The 20,752-nt window shown below is 36.1% G+C and overlaps 1 protein-coding gene across 1 annotated transcript in view; it reads left to right on the top strand.

Moving 5' to 3' along the window:
• LOC127933196 (ALK tyrosine kinase receptor-like) overlaps positions 1–20,752 on the top strand; it is a 52,621-nt gene that overhangs the window by 24,139 nt on the left and 7,730 nt on the right. Inside the window, exons 6-17 of the mRNA XM_052529996.1 lie at positions 87–197; positions 775–916; positions 2,112–2,282; positions 2,367–2,465; positions 4,409–4,564; positions 7,101–7,214; positions 8,995–9,181; positions 9,352–9,442; positions 11,235–11,299; positions 11,560–11,689; positions 13,327–13,424; positions 15,385–15,477. Of these exons, the coding sequence (XP_052385956.1) occupies positions 87–197; positions 775–916; positions 2,112–2,282; positions 2,367–2,465; positions 4,409–4,564; positions 7,101–7,214; positions 8,995–9,181; positions 9,352–9,442; positions 11,235–11,299; positions 11,560–11,689; positions 13,327–13,424; positions 15,385–15,477 (1,457 nt within the window). The remainder of the gene's footprint in view (positions 1–86; positions 198–774; positions 917–2,111; positions 2,283–2,366; positions 2,466–4,408; positions 4,565–7,100; positions 7,215–8,994; positions 9,182–9,351; positions 9,443–11,234; positions 11,300–11,559; positions 11,690–13,326; positions 13,425–15,384; positions 15,478–20,752) is intronic.

The raw sequence follows: 20,752 nt of genomic DNA, 5'->3' as shown, positions 1-20,752 counted from the left end.
AGTATGATTAGCATCTAGTAAATCATGAAAGGATCACGTATGATATTTCATTTCATTATATATATATATATTATGATCTTTCTTAGATGGTGCCTAGTTTGAACCGGATCTGCAGGGAGCAGCAAGGACCCTCTACCAATAAAACCCAGCTTAAGGGAGGAGGTGGTGGGGGAGGAGGAGGCACCTACATCTTCAAGGTAACACTATATAAAAAAACATTTTCAATTGGATATTTCCAACATTTGTACATTTAAATGGGTCCATCTATTAGTTGGGATTATTTGGGATAGTTCACCCAAAAACTTAAATTCTGTCATCAGAATTTTGAAGAATGTCGTTGATCAAATAGTTGACGGTAGCCATTGACTTCACTAGAAACAATAAAATAAAAAATGATATTGACACCGATGACTGTCATCTACTGTTTGGTCATCAACATTCTTCAAAATATCTTATTATGTGTTTAACAGAACGAGGAAACTCATGCACGTTTGGAACATTTTGACAGTGAGTAACTGATGAATAAAATGTTTATTCTTCAGTGAACTCTCCCTCAGTTTTCTTTATTTTGAGTTTCTCGCCATGAAGAGTATTTAAAACTAGGTTCCATCTGCAATCACCCCGAGCACTGCAGAAACTACACAGTAACACCTTAGCATAGAAACACCATGGCAACCCTACAGTAGCATCATGGCACCTCACATTTCAGTGACAATCGTAAGTTTTACACTGTAAAAAATGTAGTTTCACATTTAATGATTCCATTGGTTACAGGTGGTGAATGGAGTCCACATTCCGCTACTCATTGCTGCTGGAGGTGGAGGCCGTGGCTACAGCAGCCAATCAGAAACCCCAGAGGAAGTGATGGACAGGGATGCCAGCATCCCTGGCCGCAATGGAAACTCAGGCGCTGCAGGTAACCTCAACAGTTTTGTAATAAATGACAGATTGCCTGTATAATATATCTGTTAGGCAAATGGATTACTGGATTAGTGTGTGTTACTCCTTCTAGCAAACAGCTCACAATAGCAGTGAAGCAAAACATACAGTTGGAACTATGTTTTTGTTTACCAGGATATCAGGTTTGATTAAAATGAGGAAAGAAAAAAAAAATGCTGTTCCCCCAGGCTTTTCTTCCTGGACATGGACATAGTAATTTTATTTTCTGCTAGGCTTCAAAATAGTCCTTTATTCAGCCTGAGATTCAATATGATTTTGAGCTGGTTTATTCAAATTCTTTATAGCAGTGTCTGAATAAGACTGAGGCGGAAAATTAGTCTTAGAATACTGGATCTTGGATATTCTTGACATTTATTCATCAAAAAAGTATGTGCTTGTGAGCTTTTTGGCTAACTGATGATAACAACAGTACTGTTATAATAGTGTGCTCTGCTTTCCAGACTACACAATTAATGACGTGTGTGTGTTCATCAAGTTTCTGCTTGTCATTGTGTTGTGCGTGTTTTGGTTGTGTCCTGCTGAGCACTCAGTATGGCTTCTATCAATGGCACTCTTTTCAAAGGCCAGCTCCCCTATTGTGCTCTATTTACAAAACCTCCACTTTAATTACATTCATCATGTTTCCACCATTTCCAGTAGGATGTGTACAGAAATGTCAGAAATGCCTTGCAACCCCACTGAACACCCTAGTAACCTTCCAAACATGCTTTTCTTGTTGAAAGTTGTCTCTAAAAAAATTCTCCATTCAAAACTTGACTGTTGAGTGTTTTTGTTGTATTTATTAGTATTTTTTCCCCAGCAAAGCATGTTCTGCTAAGAAACCATTAGAGAGTTAGCAGAATGGGACAGCTTTGACGTTTTTATTTGAACATCTTCATGCTAAGCAACAGCACTGACCTGCTTTAGAGGAATGTGGATGTTCATAGGAGAATATTTTCTCTGGAGAAATCTCTGTGCCATACTGCATTCATAGTTATGTTGGAGGATATATATATATATATACATATATATATATATATATATATATATATATATATATATATATATATATATATATATATATATATATATATACAAGCACAGAAACTGAAATCTTGCACAAGTGTCTTTTAATGACATTTTTATGATTTTTGTGGCCTTGTGGATTTCAGGTGGTGGTGGAGGCTGGGATGATATTGCCCCTGTTCCTCAAGGGGGTAGATCACTCATTTTGGGAGGTCAGGGCGGAGAACCCTGTCAAAACATGGGCTGGAAAACCCGAGGAGGTTTTGGAGGTGGTGGAGGGGCCTGCACGGCTGGTGGAGGAGGTGGAGGATACAGAGGTTAGACTGAATTTTAGCCTTTTTATTATATACGTTGTTTTTTTGTGTTTTATTATGTTACTGTTCTTACCTCCCTGACCATAGGGGGCAGTGCCTGGCATGATAATGACCCTAGAAAGGATGGAGATGATGGAACATCATTCATAAGTCCTGATGGGGAAATGTACCTGGAGCCACTCAAAGGTAGGAGAATTCTTTAGTCATGCCCCATTTTATGTACACCATGCACTTTATACTCGGTCCTCTAATCTAATGTGAAGTTTATAAGATAAGCCTGATAAGCCCCTTCCAATCATATACATGTAATGAAATGTCCGACATTGCACAATTTATTTTTTTAATTCAATTTTTATGTTTTTATTTTTTTATGTTTATTTATGTTGCAAAATGTCAGAGAATATTCCATACATATATTTCACACAAAAGTGTATACAAATTTATACAAGTACACAAGTTAGGATGCAGTTAGGACGACTTTATAATTGGCATTAAGGGCTTAAATACATTTCAAAAACTAATTTCACATTTCTGTGGAGAGTTCAATGTGAATAGCAAATTATTTGCAGTGAAATATTCATGTCAATAAAAGACGTCTTGGAAAACAGATGTATGTATGATAGAGGGCTGTTAGTGGTATAGTCCATCTCTATAGTCAGTTGAAGTTGTACCTAAAGTTGAGGGTCACCAAAATAATGATATAGTTACTTACAGTCCCTCTTAGGCCCCATGATGCTGTAACGTAACGGGCTTTCCAAGGCTGCAAGTAATGAAAATCATCTCCAGCATTGGGAATAGAGTAGGATTGGATGATCAAGAAGTTTTCTTCGTAGCGAAAGACTTAATACAAAAGTTATATAATTTGTTTCAGTCTTCTGTAATAATGGGTCAATTTATCTTCTTGAGGAAGTCAAATTATGAGGAAGAATAACAGTTTGAAAACTTTGAAAATAATGCATTATGAAATTATACTGTAAATCTCAGAACTATAAACTACTTCCCCAAAGCATTCAGTGGTGAATAAATAACAAATTGTACACATCAGTGCCATGATCCAGAAGTTTTGGGACCAGAAAAAGACTGGATGGATATTCACAGTGAGACTAAAGGTTTTTTTTTTTTTTTTTTTTTTTTTTTTTTTTTTTACGTGTGGTTCCTGGTCAAAAAAAGAAGAAAAATTGCTTATAAATTGCTTGTTATACTACTGTATACTGTTACCAAACATTGGATTCAATCATTTAATCAACTTGTTTTCTTTCAATTAGGGTGTGTTTTATATATCTTTTTAGATGCAGTTAACTGCATGCCTGACTAGGCGCATTTTCATTACAGATTTATGCAAAACTTATTTTATAAGTTTTTTTTTTTTTTTATAAATAAATATTTTACCTCTCGCAATAAGTGATGGCAACTGATTTTGGTGGGATTTTGATATTTTTTTTTTGACATATTTATTCAAAAGAGGCATAAGCATGTATCTTTACAGAAGCAGGACAGAGAGAAGCTTCAGAAACGTGTGTGGCGTGGCTGAAATAAACACATAACATTGACTAGACTGGCCGCAATCAGCTTTAGTGTCTGTATCTAAGCCACACTGCACCGCTGACGTGTGCTGTGTAAATTGTCTAAGCATTAATGGTAGGGAAAGCCCCCTTATACTGGAGAGCGGCCATATATGAAGTGTTCCTTGGAGGTTATAGTACATTGAAGAATGTTCATATGACTTTATAAATATGCCATGTGACCTGTAAATACAGTTTTGCAAATTATTCCTTTCGCATTGTCTGAGAAACCACCTCATGCGTGCATAAAAATTTGTTTGTGCCTACTGGGCCTATGCTTTTTATTTTTTTTTTCTTAGACTATTCAACTTTTCACTCAAACACTAGAGTGCATTAACTCAGATCAATGAGGCCTATGGTCAAACAATTCCAAAAAGAAAACTTCAGGACACATACTTAAGGGACAATCGTCCTGGAAACACCTGGATTAAGTGCCTTGCTTAAGGGCACAGTGGTGAACTCACCCCTGTGGGGATCCAAAGCCAATCATTTTTCTGATTATAAGCCTCAGGCTTTTCTGCTGCATTTCAACATCCCATAAGTATGATACGGTAATGTCATTTACAGGAATGGAAGGTGACGGTGAAGTTATTATCAACCCAGTGCAGAATTGCAGTCACTGTGAGTCAGGAGATTGCCACGAGACCTCTGAGGGCATGGTGTGCTACTGTGATGAAGAGCTCTCGCTGGCCCCAGACGGAGTGTCCTGCATCAACTCTACTGGTTAGTTCATTCATAACACTCCCCACAACCATTAGATGAACGGCCACGGTCTGGGAAGAGTGTTCTCACAATGACAAAAGTTATTTCTCAAGAGTGGCACTTTTCTCTGTAAAGCCAAGTTCAGTTCTCTACCACTTACAGGCTCTCTGGCAGAGATCATCACTGTCAACTGTAGCCAGCTTGTTCTCAAAAAAAAAAAAAAGAAGAAAGAAAATGATAAAAAAAAACTACTTTTGCACAACTACTGTAGCTAGGTACTGTTCTATCCATTCAGAATGTTTTACACATCTGTTCATATATGCAAAATGATTGAAATTCCCTCTGTTCTCATAATCAGAATCAGAACTTTGTTGACATGTATGTTTACACATACAGTACAAGGAGTTTGTTTACAAGTTGTTTTAGTAACAGAAGCTTCATGGTGCAACAGAATGACAGGGACAATGACAGGACATAGAATAATACAAATAGTAAAATAGACAATATATTAAAAAGCAAAAACACAAAATATAATATAGACAGTTATGATGTACAGATATGATATGTACAAATGTGAAATGTAAACAAGTATGTATGCAGTGTTGTGTGTTCCAAGATTTAATGTCAGGTGTTCATGAGATGGCTTGCCTGAGGAAAGAAACTGTTCCTGTGTCTGGCCGTTCTGGTGCTCAGAGCTCTGTAGTGCCAACCAAATGGCAGCAGTTCAAAGGAGGAGTGTGCTGAATGTGAAGGGTCCAGAGTGATTTTGTTTGCCCTTTTGCTAACTCTGGATGAATGCAGCTCTTGGACAGAAGGGAGGGTTGGACCGATGATTCGCTCAGCAGTCTGGACTATCCAACATAGTCTTCTGAGGACAGATTTGGTAGCAGTGCTGAACCAGACAGTAATAGAAGTGCTGAGGATGGATTCACTGATGGCAGAGAAGAACTGTTTAAGCAGCTCCTGTGGCAGGTTGAACTTCCTCAGCCGGGCCTTTTTAACAATAGATTCAATGTGACTGTCCCACTTCAGGAGGTTGCAGGAAGTTTGAATGGTGTTTTTTTCATCAAACAATAAAACTCATTCAGATCATCTGCCAAGTTGTTTATTTTCCACAACGCTGGGTGATGGTGTCTTGTAATTGGTGATAAATTTCAGATGTTTAAACACTGAAACAGGATCACTGGAAAATAATTATTTCTTTAGCTTACCAGTATAGTTCCTCTTTGTCTCTCTGATCTCAATTCCCAGTGTGTATTTGGCCGGTTTATACACTAATCTGTCCCCCATTTCTGTGAGTATATTCTTTGGCCTGGCAGAGCTGTCTGAGTTTTGCAGTGAACCATAGTTCTCAATATATGTTTAGCTGATTTCAGTATCTGCATGTAGGTCGGTATATGATGAACTATGCAGTGAACAGAGAGGCCTAAAGCTGCTCGTGGGATGGAGTAATTTGCATCCTTCATTGTGGTATAACAGTGATCCAATATATTACTCTCTCTGGTGGGACATGTGACATGCTGTCTGTATTTCCGCAGTTCATGGGGAATATTTTCTTTATTAAAGTCCCCAAGAATGATTAAAAGTCCGGGTGTTGTGGTAAAGTGTCTGTGATCTGCTCAGCAAGTTTTCTTTAAAGCTGAGCTCACGTGCACTTTGTCCTGGAGAGTAGAAGAAATGTTACAATTTTTTTGGGGTAGAGAGTGGAGATTCTCCAGATGGATGCTAGGCAACAGCATTCAAAATCCACTCTTCCTTAGCTTCACATTTGTGCCCAACTCTCTTACCCAAGTCTGCGCGTCCTGAAGTGCTTGATCAGTGCAGCTGCTCCACCAACTACAACATTCAGCAAAACATCCGAATAATAGAAATCCGGTAGAAGATTTTGTGGTGTGTTCTGCCGAATGTTCAGCAGTTCATCCTTGGCAAATCTGATTGTGTTTGAGAATGGGGGAAAAAAAAAATGGAAAAACTAACAAAAACAGTACAAACACTGGAGAGCCAAGCACTGGAGGCTGCCATCTCTAGCGCTGTTTTCAACTGCATAAGTGTATAAGTCAATAAGTTAGTTAATTATCTAAAAAAGCTAAAAAAAAAATAAAGTAAACACTTTGACAGGTTTTCAAGAAATAGGCAAGAAAAGTATGAAAAAACATAAGAAAAAAAAATAATAATAAACTTTTCAACTTGCTGCTAATCAGTAGGTTAAAATCTTCTTAATTTCAGGTTAATGTCCAATTACATCAATCAATGAGAACGGTTTACCCCAGAGCCATGAGCCATAATTTGCTACGTAATACTGTTTGTCAGAAGTATGTGGTATTGGAGGAAGAGAAGGGGACATTCTCATTCCCACGGAGCTGTCGTATTAATAATAATAATAATAATAATTTATATATATATATATATATATATATATATATATATATATATATATATATATATATATATATATATATATATATATATATATATATATATATATATATATACTGTAAATACAGCTGACTTTTGCCTGACTCATATAAACTGTATATTTGTTGCTGTGTTTGTGTAGTGGTGCCTATGGTGCCCGCTCAGCCGTATTGGCCTCATCTGGCACTGGGTCTGTCTGTGGGGACCTCCGCCCTCATTGCTGCATTACTGTTGGCAGTTTCTGGTGTTATGATCAGTAAGTAGACCATGTCAATTCCTTTTTATAAGCATAGTTTCATGGAATGTCAGAGGCTTACTAAAACATAATACTGGAGCCAAGTCATTTAGGGAAGCTTTTTGCCAATTTTTTGGTTGCTAGAAAAAGAATGGGTAAACCTGCACTCGCAGACAGATCACAGGATATTCTATAATAATATATATATATATATATATATATATATTTTTTTTTTTTTTTTTTTTTATTACAATAATATGTTGTTTTTTTTTTTTCACTGGCTGATATGACTGTTGTCTTGGAGAGTATATACTGACACCTATGGGTGTGGGTGTAGCTTCATGCCAAAGCAATATTGATGCCATTTTAGAAATTGTAAAATGTACTTTATACCATGACCAAAATACCCCATAACAGGTATTGATTGATTGATTGATTGAAATATTATAATTTATGTGCAAATATAATTATTGGGGTGGATGGCGGCTGTCCCACTACAATAACAGCATTCTGTTGTTGCATGTCTCATGTTTGGCATCTTGTTTTGCTCAGTGAATTAACTTCAGGTTCACATACACACACATACACTGTGCCACGTCACCTAACACATAATTTTTTCTATCTACACTGTAGTAGCAAACTCTGTGTGATAAATTGGCTGTTAACTGGGCTCTGACAAGCGTCGTCGATTACCACTTAATGAATAAATCACTTCCACATGCTGCACTAATGATTACTCCCGGGGTCAAGCCCACCAAACTTGGACTTAGGGTGTACTCACACTAGCCAGTTTGAACCGTGCCCGAGTGCGTTTGACCACCAAAGCGCGGTTCGTTTGACTAGTGTGAGTGCTCCGAATCGTGCCCGGGCGCGGCTCGATTGGCCGACCCTGGCCCGCTTGGAAGAGGTGGGCCAGGGCACGGTTCAGTTGGACTCGGGCGCGGTTCGCATGCAGTGTGAGCGCTAACCGTGCCGGGGCACGGAAAAGGACGCTTTGCATCACGGTTTTGCGACGCTCCAAAACCAACATGGCAGGGAAAGGGTCGCTTTGGTCTACGGCAGAGGTGCAAAACGCATAAAAAAACAAAAAACTGCAAAGTCCTTGCTGCACTTCAGCTGGTATCTTGCAAACATCCTCATACGAGCAGCACGATTACGTGAAAATGTTCGCGCCACTAAGGCGGCACATCTGTTTAACAACAGGCTGTGGACCAAACAACACAAAATTATCCACAAAGAAAACAGAGCGATGCACTCCATTGTGTTCATAGAGCGCCGCTCTTCCTGTTTATCCCGAAACCGTCGCACCATAATGACGTAAGCGTGCTCCGGCACGAATGCTGAAACCCTATATGTGAGTGCAGGCCAGAGGGGGAGTGGGGAGGGGGGACAATCGTACTCGGGCCCGGTTCATGGCAACCGTGCCTAGTGTGAGTACACCCTTACATGCCTGTTTTTAAAAACTGTTTGAAGGTGTTTTACTCATATGCAGTAGCTATCCACAGATTTGCAATAAAATGTTGCCTCCACGGTTGTTATAGTTAACAAAAATAATTTAAAATGATAGAGAAAATAGCTTTATATTATTACACCTGCTTTTGTAATAAAACCGATGACAGCACAAATTAAATTAGCATCCCACATAGATTGTCCAAAAGATTATAACACTGTTTTTTTCTACAGGATTTTAATAGTTTATTTCCAAATTGAATTTGAATGTAACATTGGCAATGTCAACAGTCCCATATGCAAAGGTTTTGTAGCAAACTAAAAATATCATGCTGTGCTAATTATCTTTCAGTGTACAGACGGAAACACACCGAGCTACAGTCTATCCAGCTTGAGCTACAGAGTCCCGACTGTAAGTTGAGCAAACTGAGAGCCTCTACTATCATGACCGACTACAATCCAAACTACTGCTTTGGAGGGAAGACCGCCTCCATCAATGACCTGAAGGAGGTGCCGCGGCGCAACATCTCCCTCACCAGGTTAGGAGCGTCGCTAATTCTCTACAGTTCAGTGGGGCTGAAGAAGTGTTATGTGCTGGCATGTTGTTTAACTGTAATTTTCTAACAAGTGAGGACTGAACCTATATATAAAAAACATGGAGTGATATTATTGACAAAATAAGTAACAATAATGTGTGTTTTGTTTGTAGAGGTTTGGGTCATGGGGCATTTGGTGAGGTCTATGAAGGACTAGCCGTAGGGATACCGGGGGAGCCCAGCCCGATGCAGGTGGCTGTAAAGGTAAGATCTGCATATATTTAAACAGTCTGTCATGCTGCTTGACCTTGGAAACTGGTATTTAATATTTTGATTAATTGTTTTATTTGTGAGCACACTGATACCCATAAAAGATTATATAATGTCAACATTACAAATAGTATCTTTAGAAATAAATATTTTATTTGATTAAACGTAAAATTGATTACACATAAACATTTAGGTTACAACATAATATGAAAAAAGGAGATAATTTGAGAAACATACTGATGCATCTCAATAAATTAGATTTTCACGGTAGAGTTCATTTATTTCAGTATCTCAACTCAAATTGTGAAACTCGTGTATTAAATAAGTTCAGTGCACACAGACTGAAGCAGTTTAAGTCTTTGGTTATTTTAATTGTGATGATTTTGGCTCACATTTTTAAAAAATAATAATAATAATAAAAATTAGAATACTTCAAAAGACCAATTAAAAACAAAACATCTTTAGTGAATTGTTGGCCTTCTGGAAAGTATGCTAGTTTACTGTACATGTACTCAATACTTGGTAGGGGCTCCTTTTGCTTTAATTACCACCTCAATTCAGCGTGACATGGAGGTGATCAGTTTGTGGCACTGCTGAGGTGGAATGAAAGCCCAGGTTTCTTTGAAAGTGGCCTTCAGGTCATCTGCATTTTATGGTCTCTTCTTTCACATTTTACTCTTGACAATACCCCATAGCTTCTCTTTGGGGTTCAGGTCTGGTGAGTGTGGTCAGGTGCCAATTCATGCTGGAAAATGCAATCAACATCTTTAAAAAGATGGTCAGCAGAAGGAAGCATGAAGTGCTCCAAAATGTCTTTTTAAACGAGTGACTTTGGTTTTCAAAAAACACAATGGACCAACACCAGCAGATGACATTCCACCCCAAATCATCACAGACTGTGGAAACTTAACACTGAACTTCAAGCAACTTGGGCCATGAGCTTCTCCACCCTTCCTCCAGACTCTAGGACCTTGGTTTCCAAATGAAATACAAAACGTACAAAAAAACAAACCAGTCTGTGTGCATTGAATTTATTTAATACACAAGTTTCACAATTTGAGTTGAATTACTGAAATAAATGACTTTTTCCACAACATTCTAATTTATTGAGATGCACCAGTAATTTGTAGTATTTTTGTTCATGCAATGAAAGTCACAGGTAACCAAAACAGCTTTGTTACCAACAGTCTTTAAAATACCTTCTTATGTGTTGTCCTTCATAAAGTTAAAACGTGTAACAGCAATCAATTATAGGCAAATATAAAAAATATGCTGATAAAAGTAATACCTGATAGAGCACTGATGAGACTTTGTGCAAAAAAAAAAAATAAAATAAAAGAAAGAAATATATACAGATCCTTCTCAAAAAATTAGCATATTGTGATAAAATTGCATTATTTTCCATAATGTAATGATAAAAAATAAACTTTAATTTAAAACCCAAAATTCCTATCTCAAAAAATTAGCATATTTTTAATACAAAAAAAGTCAACCTTCAAATAATTATGTCTCGTCTCACAATATGCTAATTATTTTGAGAATGACCTGTATATACTTCAAGCAACTTGGGCTATGAGCTTCTCCACCCTTCCTCCAGACTCTAGGACCTTGGTTTCCAAATGAAATACTAAACTTACAATATATATATATATATATATATATATATATATATATATATATATATATATATATATATATATATATATATTAGAGAGAGAGAGAGAGAGAGATGTGTAATGATTTAATGGTGTGCATAGAGTTGATTATTAAAATATTCTTTTATAAGACCCTTCCTGAGGTGTGCTCTGAGCAGGACGAGCTGGATTTTCTTATGGAAGCTCTCATAATCAGGTAAAAACAAAACAAAACAAACAATATGCATTATCCCATAGGCCAGTGGTTCCCAGTCCTGGTCTTGGAGAACCCCCAACACGGCACATCTTAGATGTCTCCCTACTCGTCTGCTCATTAGTGAAGACTCCAAGAGCTCACATGTGTGTCAGATAAGAGACACACCAAAAACATGCAGTATTGGGGGTTCTCCAGGACCTTGACTGGGAACCACTGCCATAGGCAAAAATACCACTTTTCTATTTCTATTCCTCTGACAGCAAGTTTAGTCACCAAAACATTGTGCGGTGTATCGGGGTGAGTCTGCAAGCTCTGCCTCGCTTCATTCTGCTGGAATTGATGGCTGGAGGGGATCTCAAGAGCTTCCTGAGGGAAACTAGACCAAGACTAGTAAGGACACACACACACACACACACAGTCACAGCGTCTTGTATTGCATAAACATTTTGAAGTTATTTGTCATTAGTTCCTGAATTCTTTTTTTCATTATTTGTTTGTGACTTTGCTTTTGGATTATTGATTTGGTTTTGTTGCTATAAAAAAAAAAAAAAAAAAAAAAAAAAAAAAAAAAAAAATATATATATATATATATATATATATATATATATATATATATATATATATATATATATATATATATATATATATATATATATAATAATAATAATAATAATAATAATAATAATAATAATAATCAAATTATTGAACTTTATTTTGTAATAATGTCAAATTAAACGTTTTACATTGCAGTACATTTTAAATCATCATGTTTTATTAATCCATTCTCAGGCTATAAATAATTACAATTATTCTGTTGGCTAACATACTGAAGCACATTTAAAGTACTAGATTCAAATTTTATCTGAAGTGTTTTAGCGTTACTTAGTGTTATATTTAAAGCTACTATATTTTAGTGTACTAAATTGCAACTAATCATTAGAAATGTGATTATAATGAAAATATACTATATATATACAATATTCTCAATATATATATATATATATATATATATATATATATATATATATATATATATATATATATATATATATATATATATATATATATATATATATAGTGCTTTTTTGATCCACCTAAGTAAAAATTTGTCTGTAATTTCCTAATAAATTACATAGCCTTTGCAAATACCATTAATGTCACTGCTATTGACACTTAGGTTTATATATATATATATATATATATATATATATATATATATATATATATATATATATATATATATATATATATATATATATATATATATATATATATATATATATACAATATTCTCAATATTTAGATTGTTTTTTTTTTTTTTTTTTTTTTTACACCCTCAGATTCCAGATTTCCAAGTAGTTGTATATCAGCCAAATATTGTCCGATCCTAACAAACAGTACTCAGATGGAAATCTTATTTATCCAGCTTTTATATGATGTTTAGAGAGCCCCACACAAATAAATAAATTGTGCGCACGATTTACAAATTTTTTCCCTCAATGTACTAAAATGTGCACACGGTTACTATTGCGTTCCCTCGATATACTATTGTGTTCCCTCGATTTACTGTTGCGTTCCCTTTTAGCAAATCGAGGGAACGAATTAGTAAATTGTGCGCACAATTTATAAATCGAGTGAAAGAAATAGTAAATCGAGGGAACACAATAGTAATTATGTGCACTTTTTAGTACATTGAGGGAACGAATTAGTAAATTGTGTACACGATTTAGCCTATTTTTTTTTTCCTGCATGTTATGTTTGAATCTCACTTTCAAAATAATTACCCTTATGACTGGTTTTGTGGTCCTGGGTTACATATCTACTTAAATTGCAGTAGATTTGTAATTAATTGTAAGTAGCATGCAATTATGTATCCAAAGACATTAAATTCTGTTTGCACTTAATTAAATTATTTTAAGTATATTTATTAGGTATATTAATTTATATTATTTTTGACACTTTGCTAAAGTATACTTCTTTTCCTCAAGGGAATACCCAGAATTCTGACTTTCTGTAATGTTTTCCAGGAGCATCCTTCAAGTTTAACCATGGTAGATCTTCTCAACATTGCTAGAGACATCGCCCGCGGCTGCCAGTACTTGGAAGAGAACCAGTTCATCCACAGGTATAATTACAGACAACCCAACACACATTACAGATCGATTTAACAACAGATGGATGATCTGCTTTTTTTCTGAAGTCAGCACAAATTCAGCGCTCCTGACTCTGTTCAGGAGTCCTGCTTCCCTCTCTAACCTGCACTGGGAGTTATATTTCCTTCTGACACTCTTATCCGAAATGGCATGACAAATGAGTTCACTTAGAGCTCATTTATGCTACATGAGCAGTCTGGTCATCAATCCCGATAAAGAACAGGGATGCTGGGGCGCTTACCCATCTGCGGTTTCTTACTGAAGTTCCTCACTGAGTTAAAATGGATCTGGGCATCCGTGTTCAGCTTCAACGTTTTGGTCAAAAACCAGAGGGATTGATCGTTTTGCACTTTCTGAGGAATTTTGTATTTTTATTTTTTTGGCATAAAGGTGTAATCCGTTGTTGTCAAATACTCGGTGTGCAGTACCAAATACCTTTAGATGCATGGAATTGGAGACGTGGAAACATGACATGACCTTCAAAAGAAACAAGAATAGTCTTGGAGATTAGATTTCCTCATAACTTGCAGATCAAGATAGTGTTCCTGTAGCTCAAGTGGTAGAGCGTTGGGTTAACAAGCGCAAGGTTGGGGGGTCCAATTCCCCGGGAATGCATGATAGGTAAAAAAAATACCTATAGCCTAAAATAACAAACACTAAACTACACCAAACAATTTAAAAAGATCTTCCAACCTTGAGAACAGTGGCAAGAGATGACAGCAGTCCATAAAACAGTGAAAAAGTGTCTCACGGCAAGTACAAAAAGGGCAGTCGTGATTAATATCAGGGTTTAACACAGAAATAAAAGCATTAACAGCAATGGCTGAATGTAAAACTCTCCATGGCAAATCAGCAACTTTCTTCAACAATGGAGGTTTATACAACGCTCTCCATTCAGGTCCAACACCATCAATCAAACCTAAACGAGCTCTCCATGGAGTGTCAGTTTTCCCATTTAAATTGTCCTTGTTCAAAATCTTAACAATCAAACCGTATAACAATTTCTTATCAGAATCATGCACAAAAGCATTAGAATTACCAGTTAAAAAAAAAAAAAAAAGAAAAGAAAAAAAAACTTGTACAGTCTGGAAAAAAAATATCAAAGGAAAATTATATTCAACACTGGGCTGAACGAAACCATTACAATAGTCAAGCTACAAAGTACATTCAGAATCTGTTAAAGCTTCTTTCCACTTTTTGAGCAACAAAGCGATTATACGAACAGAGTGCACTTTTAAATAAGAGCCGAGGAAAAGAGCATTGTCCATGTTTGCACCTGAAAGCTGGATTACATGTCCCAAAGTCTTTACAATAGACATAAAAACTGTCTAAGTAAACTGGGACTTATTTAACAGGTTGCACTCAAATGAGTTCCATACACAACTGGTTCTTGAAGAAGCCAATACAGCAAGCTGTGATGTTCTGTCCTCTCCTTTTTAAACAAACTCCAAACTTTAAACAGTCCACAATAAAAGCTTGGAAGTCCTGAAATGTTGAGTTGCTTTGAATCTGCTTGTTCAAAATAGTACATGCCAGCGGCCTCCACACCAGATCTGTGGGACCACACAGAAACCTCTGCACAAAATGAATGAGTAACGGGACTGGAAACACTATTGTTCAACATTGCTACACATTTTAAGCTAGCAAACCTAAAGTTACTGAAAATAGATCTTAGCATAAAATATGTGTCCTGGCGGGTAACAAGGAGAGGGTGATCTAAATGCAGCTTTCTTTGATATATTTCACGATGAAACAACAATGCATTTTACAGGAGAAACAAGACAGCATAAACATCTCAAGATAAACTGTGACTATATGATGATACTGAATATTTTTTGTAATGGATATTTTTTAAATCAGATTAATATCTTAGGTAAATGTCTCTCTATTCTGAATATGACCATCAGAATAATCACTCTTTATTCTTAACAGGGATATTGCTGCCAGAAATTGTCTTCTGACTTGCAAAGGTCTGGGGAGGGTGGCCAAGATAGGAGACTTTGGCATGGCCAGAGACATCTACAGGTATGCTACATATCTCAGTATGGCATCATGATCTCATAATTCACCTTAATATCACCCTTACAGGTTCACAAAATAGTAAATAAAATACAATAAAATAAACAAGCACCAGTCCATGGAAATTGGAGATTGCAGACTCAAAAAAAAAAACAAACAAAAAAAAAAAACATGACAGTTCTATTTTGCATCTATGTTTATATTCAATATTCAATTGGCCATAAAATATGAAGGACTGTTTAGAGGCTGTTTTTCCTCCACAGTATTTCAGTTGAGAAAAGATAAGTGTATCTCATATGAAAACCCATTTGCGAGCTTTTATTATCAGCCTATTTCTAATTTTAAGGCAAGAGCAAAGCAAAATTATTTAGTAGGCACTCAGCTAATTCAAAGGGTAGATTTCTATTTCCTATTTATTTAAATGGTCAAACATTCTCTCTCGTGCAATCGCTCACGACCTTGGCTATGTTAGACAAAACATACTACCAAAACACTCCTATAGTTTACACGCTGTTCAAACATCTGAGATCAGAAAGAGTTTTTTTTTTTTTTATGAACATTGAAAGACCTCTTCTCATCAATGGCCAGAATAATGCTAAAGTGGCACTCATTTTTCATTTTCATGTCTAAAACAAGCCAGAAAGGAGTCTGTGCTTTATTTAATTTTATTTATTTTTTTGTAACCATTTTCAAATTTTCAGATACATTTCACATCTTGAATAATAATAATAATAATAATAATAATAATAAAGTTAACTTCTAAATCTCAGGCAGATCTTTTTAAAGTAGTAAAACTATAATTTTCCCTACCATTGAATTTCCAGCTGGCGGTTGTAAATTGGTTGGTGGTTACTCAAAATAAAATTCATATTCAAGCTTAACTGTCCCACTTTATCATTTGTTCCTCTGTAATCATATTACTCTTTATAAGTGCCGTGAACTTATAGCAGTAGACTAATATTCTGAACTTAAAAGTTTAAAGTTAAGTGCCACTTAAAACTCTTGACATTTTTTCTGTGAAAGGTGCACAAAAAGAGCTATCATCAAAATGTCACAGCTGGTTTTTTTTCTATAATGCAAAAAAGCACAGTGACTGTCAAGTTCATTTTAGATCAACAACAAGGAAATCTTACCTAGCCTTTGCACCAGACTATATCGCTGGGAATCAATCAGTCAGTTACTATCTTACTTATCAGAATAGTTAGTAAAGCCATGTGGTGTTGTATTACAACCAACAATATCCAGCCTTAATAAGCTATAGACTATCTTTGGAGAGATAGATCATATGGCACTAGTGTGAATCTGTTGTGACGAAGTGAAAGGAGTTGTGAGCTTGACTGCCTTTCAACTCCAACTGGAACGTGTGTCTGAAAATGGCTCACTTAGCTGGTGAAAGAAGGGTATTATTAACCTGAGAAAATCTAAGGGGGAAAGATGGAGCATTGTTGTACTCCCTCTGGAGTGTTGCCATAAAAGTGCGCTCTAATTGCTGATGTAGATTTTCCTTGCACTTTCCCGCTGAGCTCTGCCGACAACGCAAGAGTTCAGAGCTGTGAGGAAAATGGAAAATGTGATTGGGGATGGGTAGAATTACAGTGGAGGTTTGCGTGAATATTTTATCTTATCCTCCGAGACTTGAGGATGCTGAGATGTGGTCGGTTTTAATGGACATAGTTAACTCTAGAGGTTTCCTTGATTTTTGACTGTGTTTCATTATCACTCGGGATAGGTCAGGATGGTCGATTAGTCTCCCAACAAACTATTTTTATTTTATCTTTAAGCTTTTATCTTTTTTACCATGGTGCTTTAAAAAGGGTGAGTGCAGATGCAGTGTCTCGGAGAGGGCTTTAACCTGTTGACAGCAAACTGTTACAGTGTTAGCATAATAAATCTATTTCTGACAAGCTTTATCTCTGTACTGGTCCTCTTTAAAGCACCGTGCTTTAAAATAATAAGTAAAAAAAAAAAAAAAAAAAAAAAAAAAACTTAATATAAAACCACTATAGCCATCAAAACACAACCTGTCTTTTAAATTCACCACATTTAACAATACATTTTAACATGGTTACTGTTAGAGTCCAAATGTTTGTGAGAGCTTTGAGCACTAAATTGGTATGGAGCATACTTATTTTTAAAATATTACAATCAGTTGCATTATGTTTTGTCTTTCTGTTTTTAAACACAAGGACATCCTGTAAACTCCCTGATACACCTTGATCCAAAATCAGACTAATTATAAGTTTTTGTTAAAGGCAATATGATTTAAACTTAGAGTTTTGTGTCCTGTAGTTATTGTTAATTCTGACGTAATGTACTGTATATTCTGGTGTACTAATAAATGTTGAAATTCACTTTAAGTGGGTATTCAGATTTAATATATTCAGTTGTTATTTCTAGGAAATATTGGTGACTCATATTGCACTACACAGATTTTATTTATTTATTTATTTATTTTTTGCCCAATCATATGCCGTTGTAGCCAATCAGCTCAAAGGGGAAATATGAATAATCAATCATAACTAGTCATGATTAATTATAAATATTTAGATCCACTGTAAGTTTTTACTTGACCTCTCAGTGTCAACTGTCTGTCAAGTCTAAGAACGTTCTTACTGTACGATACTATTTAGAGCAAGTAGCAAAAATCTGCATGATTATGGACTCCAGTTATGAGCAAACAATGAACAACCTCAAGTGTGATACAACTGAGATCAGAGGATCTTGATCAGTGAATAGTCAAGGCTGAAGTCTGGCACAAGCTTAGCTTGGTTTTTAAGGCTTTAAGCTCAGCATCTTCTCCTGGAATTCCTGAATCTAAAAGAACCACCTGATCAGGAAATTAGTGATATATATAGGGGGATGATGTCACACCCTCAGGATTTGAGTAAGCCAATGAGGAATGGTACCCTTTGGAGGGAAGTTTTACAACTCTTTGTTTCTAGTACGGTGCCTTGCATATTGAATTAGATTGGGGGGTTCTAGTTCTGTCTAGAACGAGAAAGATACAGCCATATACATAACGCTTTTTTAAACTGATATTCAAAATACGAATATAACCATGAAGATATTTTTCAACTTATCTCTTAGAATTGAATTTAAGAACTTCACAATCCCAAACGTTCCTTCCCCTGCCTCATCTACTTTCCTCAATCTACTCGCCTGTGGCAGCAATCCATCCCACCGAGGACTGTATAGTCAGTAGTGATACAAAAGTTTTGTGTTCTTCTTGATTTCATACTTCAGAGGGTTTCATCGTTGGTTTCTCTTGAGTCCTGACATGCGAAATCTGTTGGCATGGTTGAGATTGGTGGAAACATGAGTGTTATGTTAGTATGTGAGGTGTGTGTTCCTGAGGGAGGTAGAACAGGCTGCCACAACCCCAGCAAGCCACACGCTAGATTATATACAACCAGAGCTCGAAAAGTCCAGCATCATCAGGATTTTGACAAAAGTGCAAATGCTTTTGTTTTGGAGATAGTGGCCATTATATTTTTTTCAGCTTCAGCCTTGTTTGCTTTTTGTTATGAATGCTCAGCATTATACACAAAATATTGCTTTAGCAACCTCAGGGTAGCTAATGGCAAAAAAAAAAAAAAAAAGACCTATTTGTCTCTTTTTTTTTTTTTTTCTTTTCTCTCTCACTTTATTTCTTTTTCACTGTTGTCAGCAGAGGGTCATATATTGGAACTAGATCTTGATAACATCAGCTCTGGATGAAGAAAATGGTTTCAGACAGACAGTGATCACACTATGAGAAATGTGAAGAATATGTCTTCAGATAAGACTGCATTCAGTGAAGCTATATTTGTATAAATGTGTGGTGCTTGCCTGTGTATAGCTTATATGCAGTATCGCAGTGTTCTGTGAGGCTGCTAAGACAATTATTTACTCTAGCTTTACATACAACCTGTATGCAACCTGGAAGACAAATTAAGTTTTCATTGTATGGAGAAACCGGAGACATCATTTGAAATATCTAATTCTATGTTCCACTTATGAAAGTAAGTCATACGTACAAGTTTGGAACAACATAAAAGTAATTAATGACAGAATTGTCCTTTTTGGTTTGTGCTATAAGTAAGCGTACTATAATAAGTAAATAGTGACTGTGTTATAACAGTATTGCAGATATTCATTCAAGTTATTTTCACGGAACAATTTAATTTAGAACTTTTGCAGACAGAATGTATCTATATATTTATATAATGTTTAATTTCCATATAATCTTGAATATTATGTATGTTGCTTTAGATAAGCAAGTCTGCCAGATTCATGGCAGTGAAACTCTGTTATCCCTCCTTCCTCGAAATGTAAAAAATCGAGCCATCTGGACCGTAACGAGGGAATTTTAGGGAAAGGGAAAAGTGTTCCGTGAGTTCCACAACCAAAAATGCACCTCCTCGCCATCTCTCCTTTCACGCGCTGTCAATGCTCGCAAACACACAGGCAGCCTGTCTACTGTCAGTTGGAGGGGCGTGGTTACGGATTAAGCAGACGCCCAATTCCTCAAGCCTACGTCATCAGTGAAGGTCCTCCAATGCAGAGGGGAGGGGCATTTTCAGATTTTGATTAAAGATTATGAAGCCAAAAAATTTTTGTGTGTGGATTGACTCGCATGGATGAATTGTTCAGCACAAAACTATCAATTTAGGTGAACAAAGTAAATATAGTCAATTTTGATTTCATGTGGACTTTAAATGTGAATGTGGTGTTGTTACTGCTACTACTGTCATTACTACTACCACTTACTTGCATGCAAATATATCTTGCATATAGCGTCAAAGGCACAGTGCAGATGATTTTCAGGTCATGAATATTTTCTGCATAGTGAAGTCTGACTGAAATTTGCATCTGCAATTGCATCTTTGCATCTGAATTTGAATGTGTCCTACATGTGTAAATCCTGTTAAGGTGCAGTCTTGGTATCAGTGGGCATGATGTGATTTACTCAAGTAGAACATTTTGCTGGATCAACATCATTTTTTGGTACTGGACCAACATTTTAAACAAACAATCATAGGTCAAAGCCTAAACCTAAGTTTTCATATAATCGACCTGTAATATCTCTATTCCATTATGTCCCAAGTTTAACTCTAAAATCTTATTGAATGGAATGTTGGTCCAGAACCAATAAGGAGGTGTATCTGTGAACATGTACTTGGATTTAGTGGCTACATTCAGTCTTCAGCTGTCTGTCTACTGTATTCACTTCAGTAAGGATGGAAAAGCAGTTGTTTTGATTCATTAAATCATCTTTGAAAATTTGCTTACATTGTCCATA

Source organism: Carassius gibelio, chromosome A17, assembly GCF_023724105.1.
Source record: "Carassius gibelio isolate Cgi1373 ecotype wild population from Czech Republic chromosome A17, carGib1.2-hapl.c, whole genome shotgun sequence".
In the NCBI taxonomy this organism is placed as follows: Eukaryota; Metazoa; Chordata; class Actinopteri; order Cypriniformes; family Cyprinidae; genus Carassius; species Carassius gibelio.
This window is presented reverse-complemented; position numbering and strand designations above follow the sequence as displayed.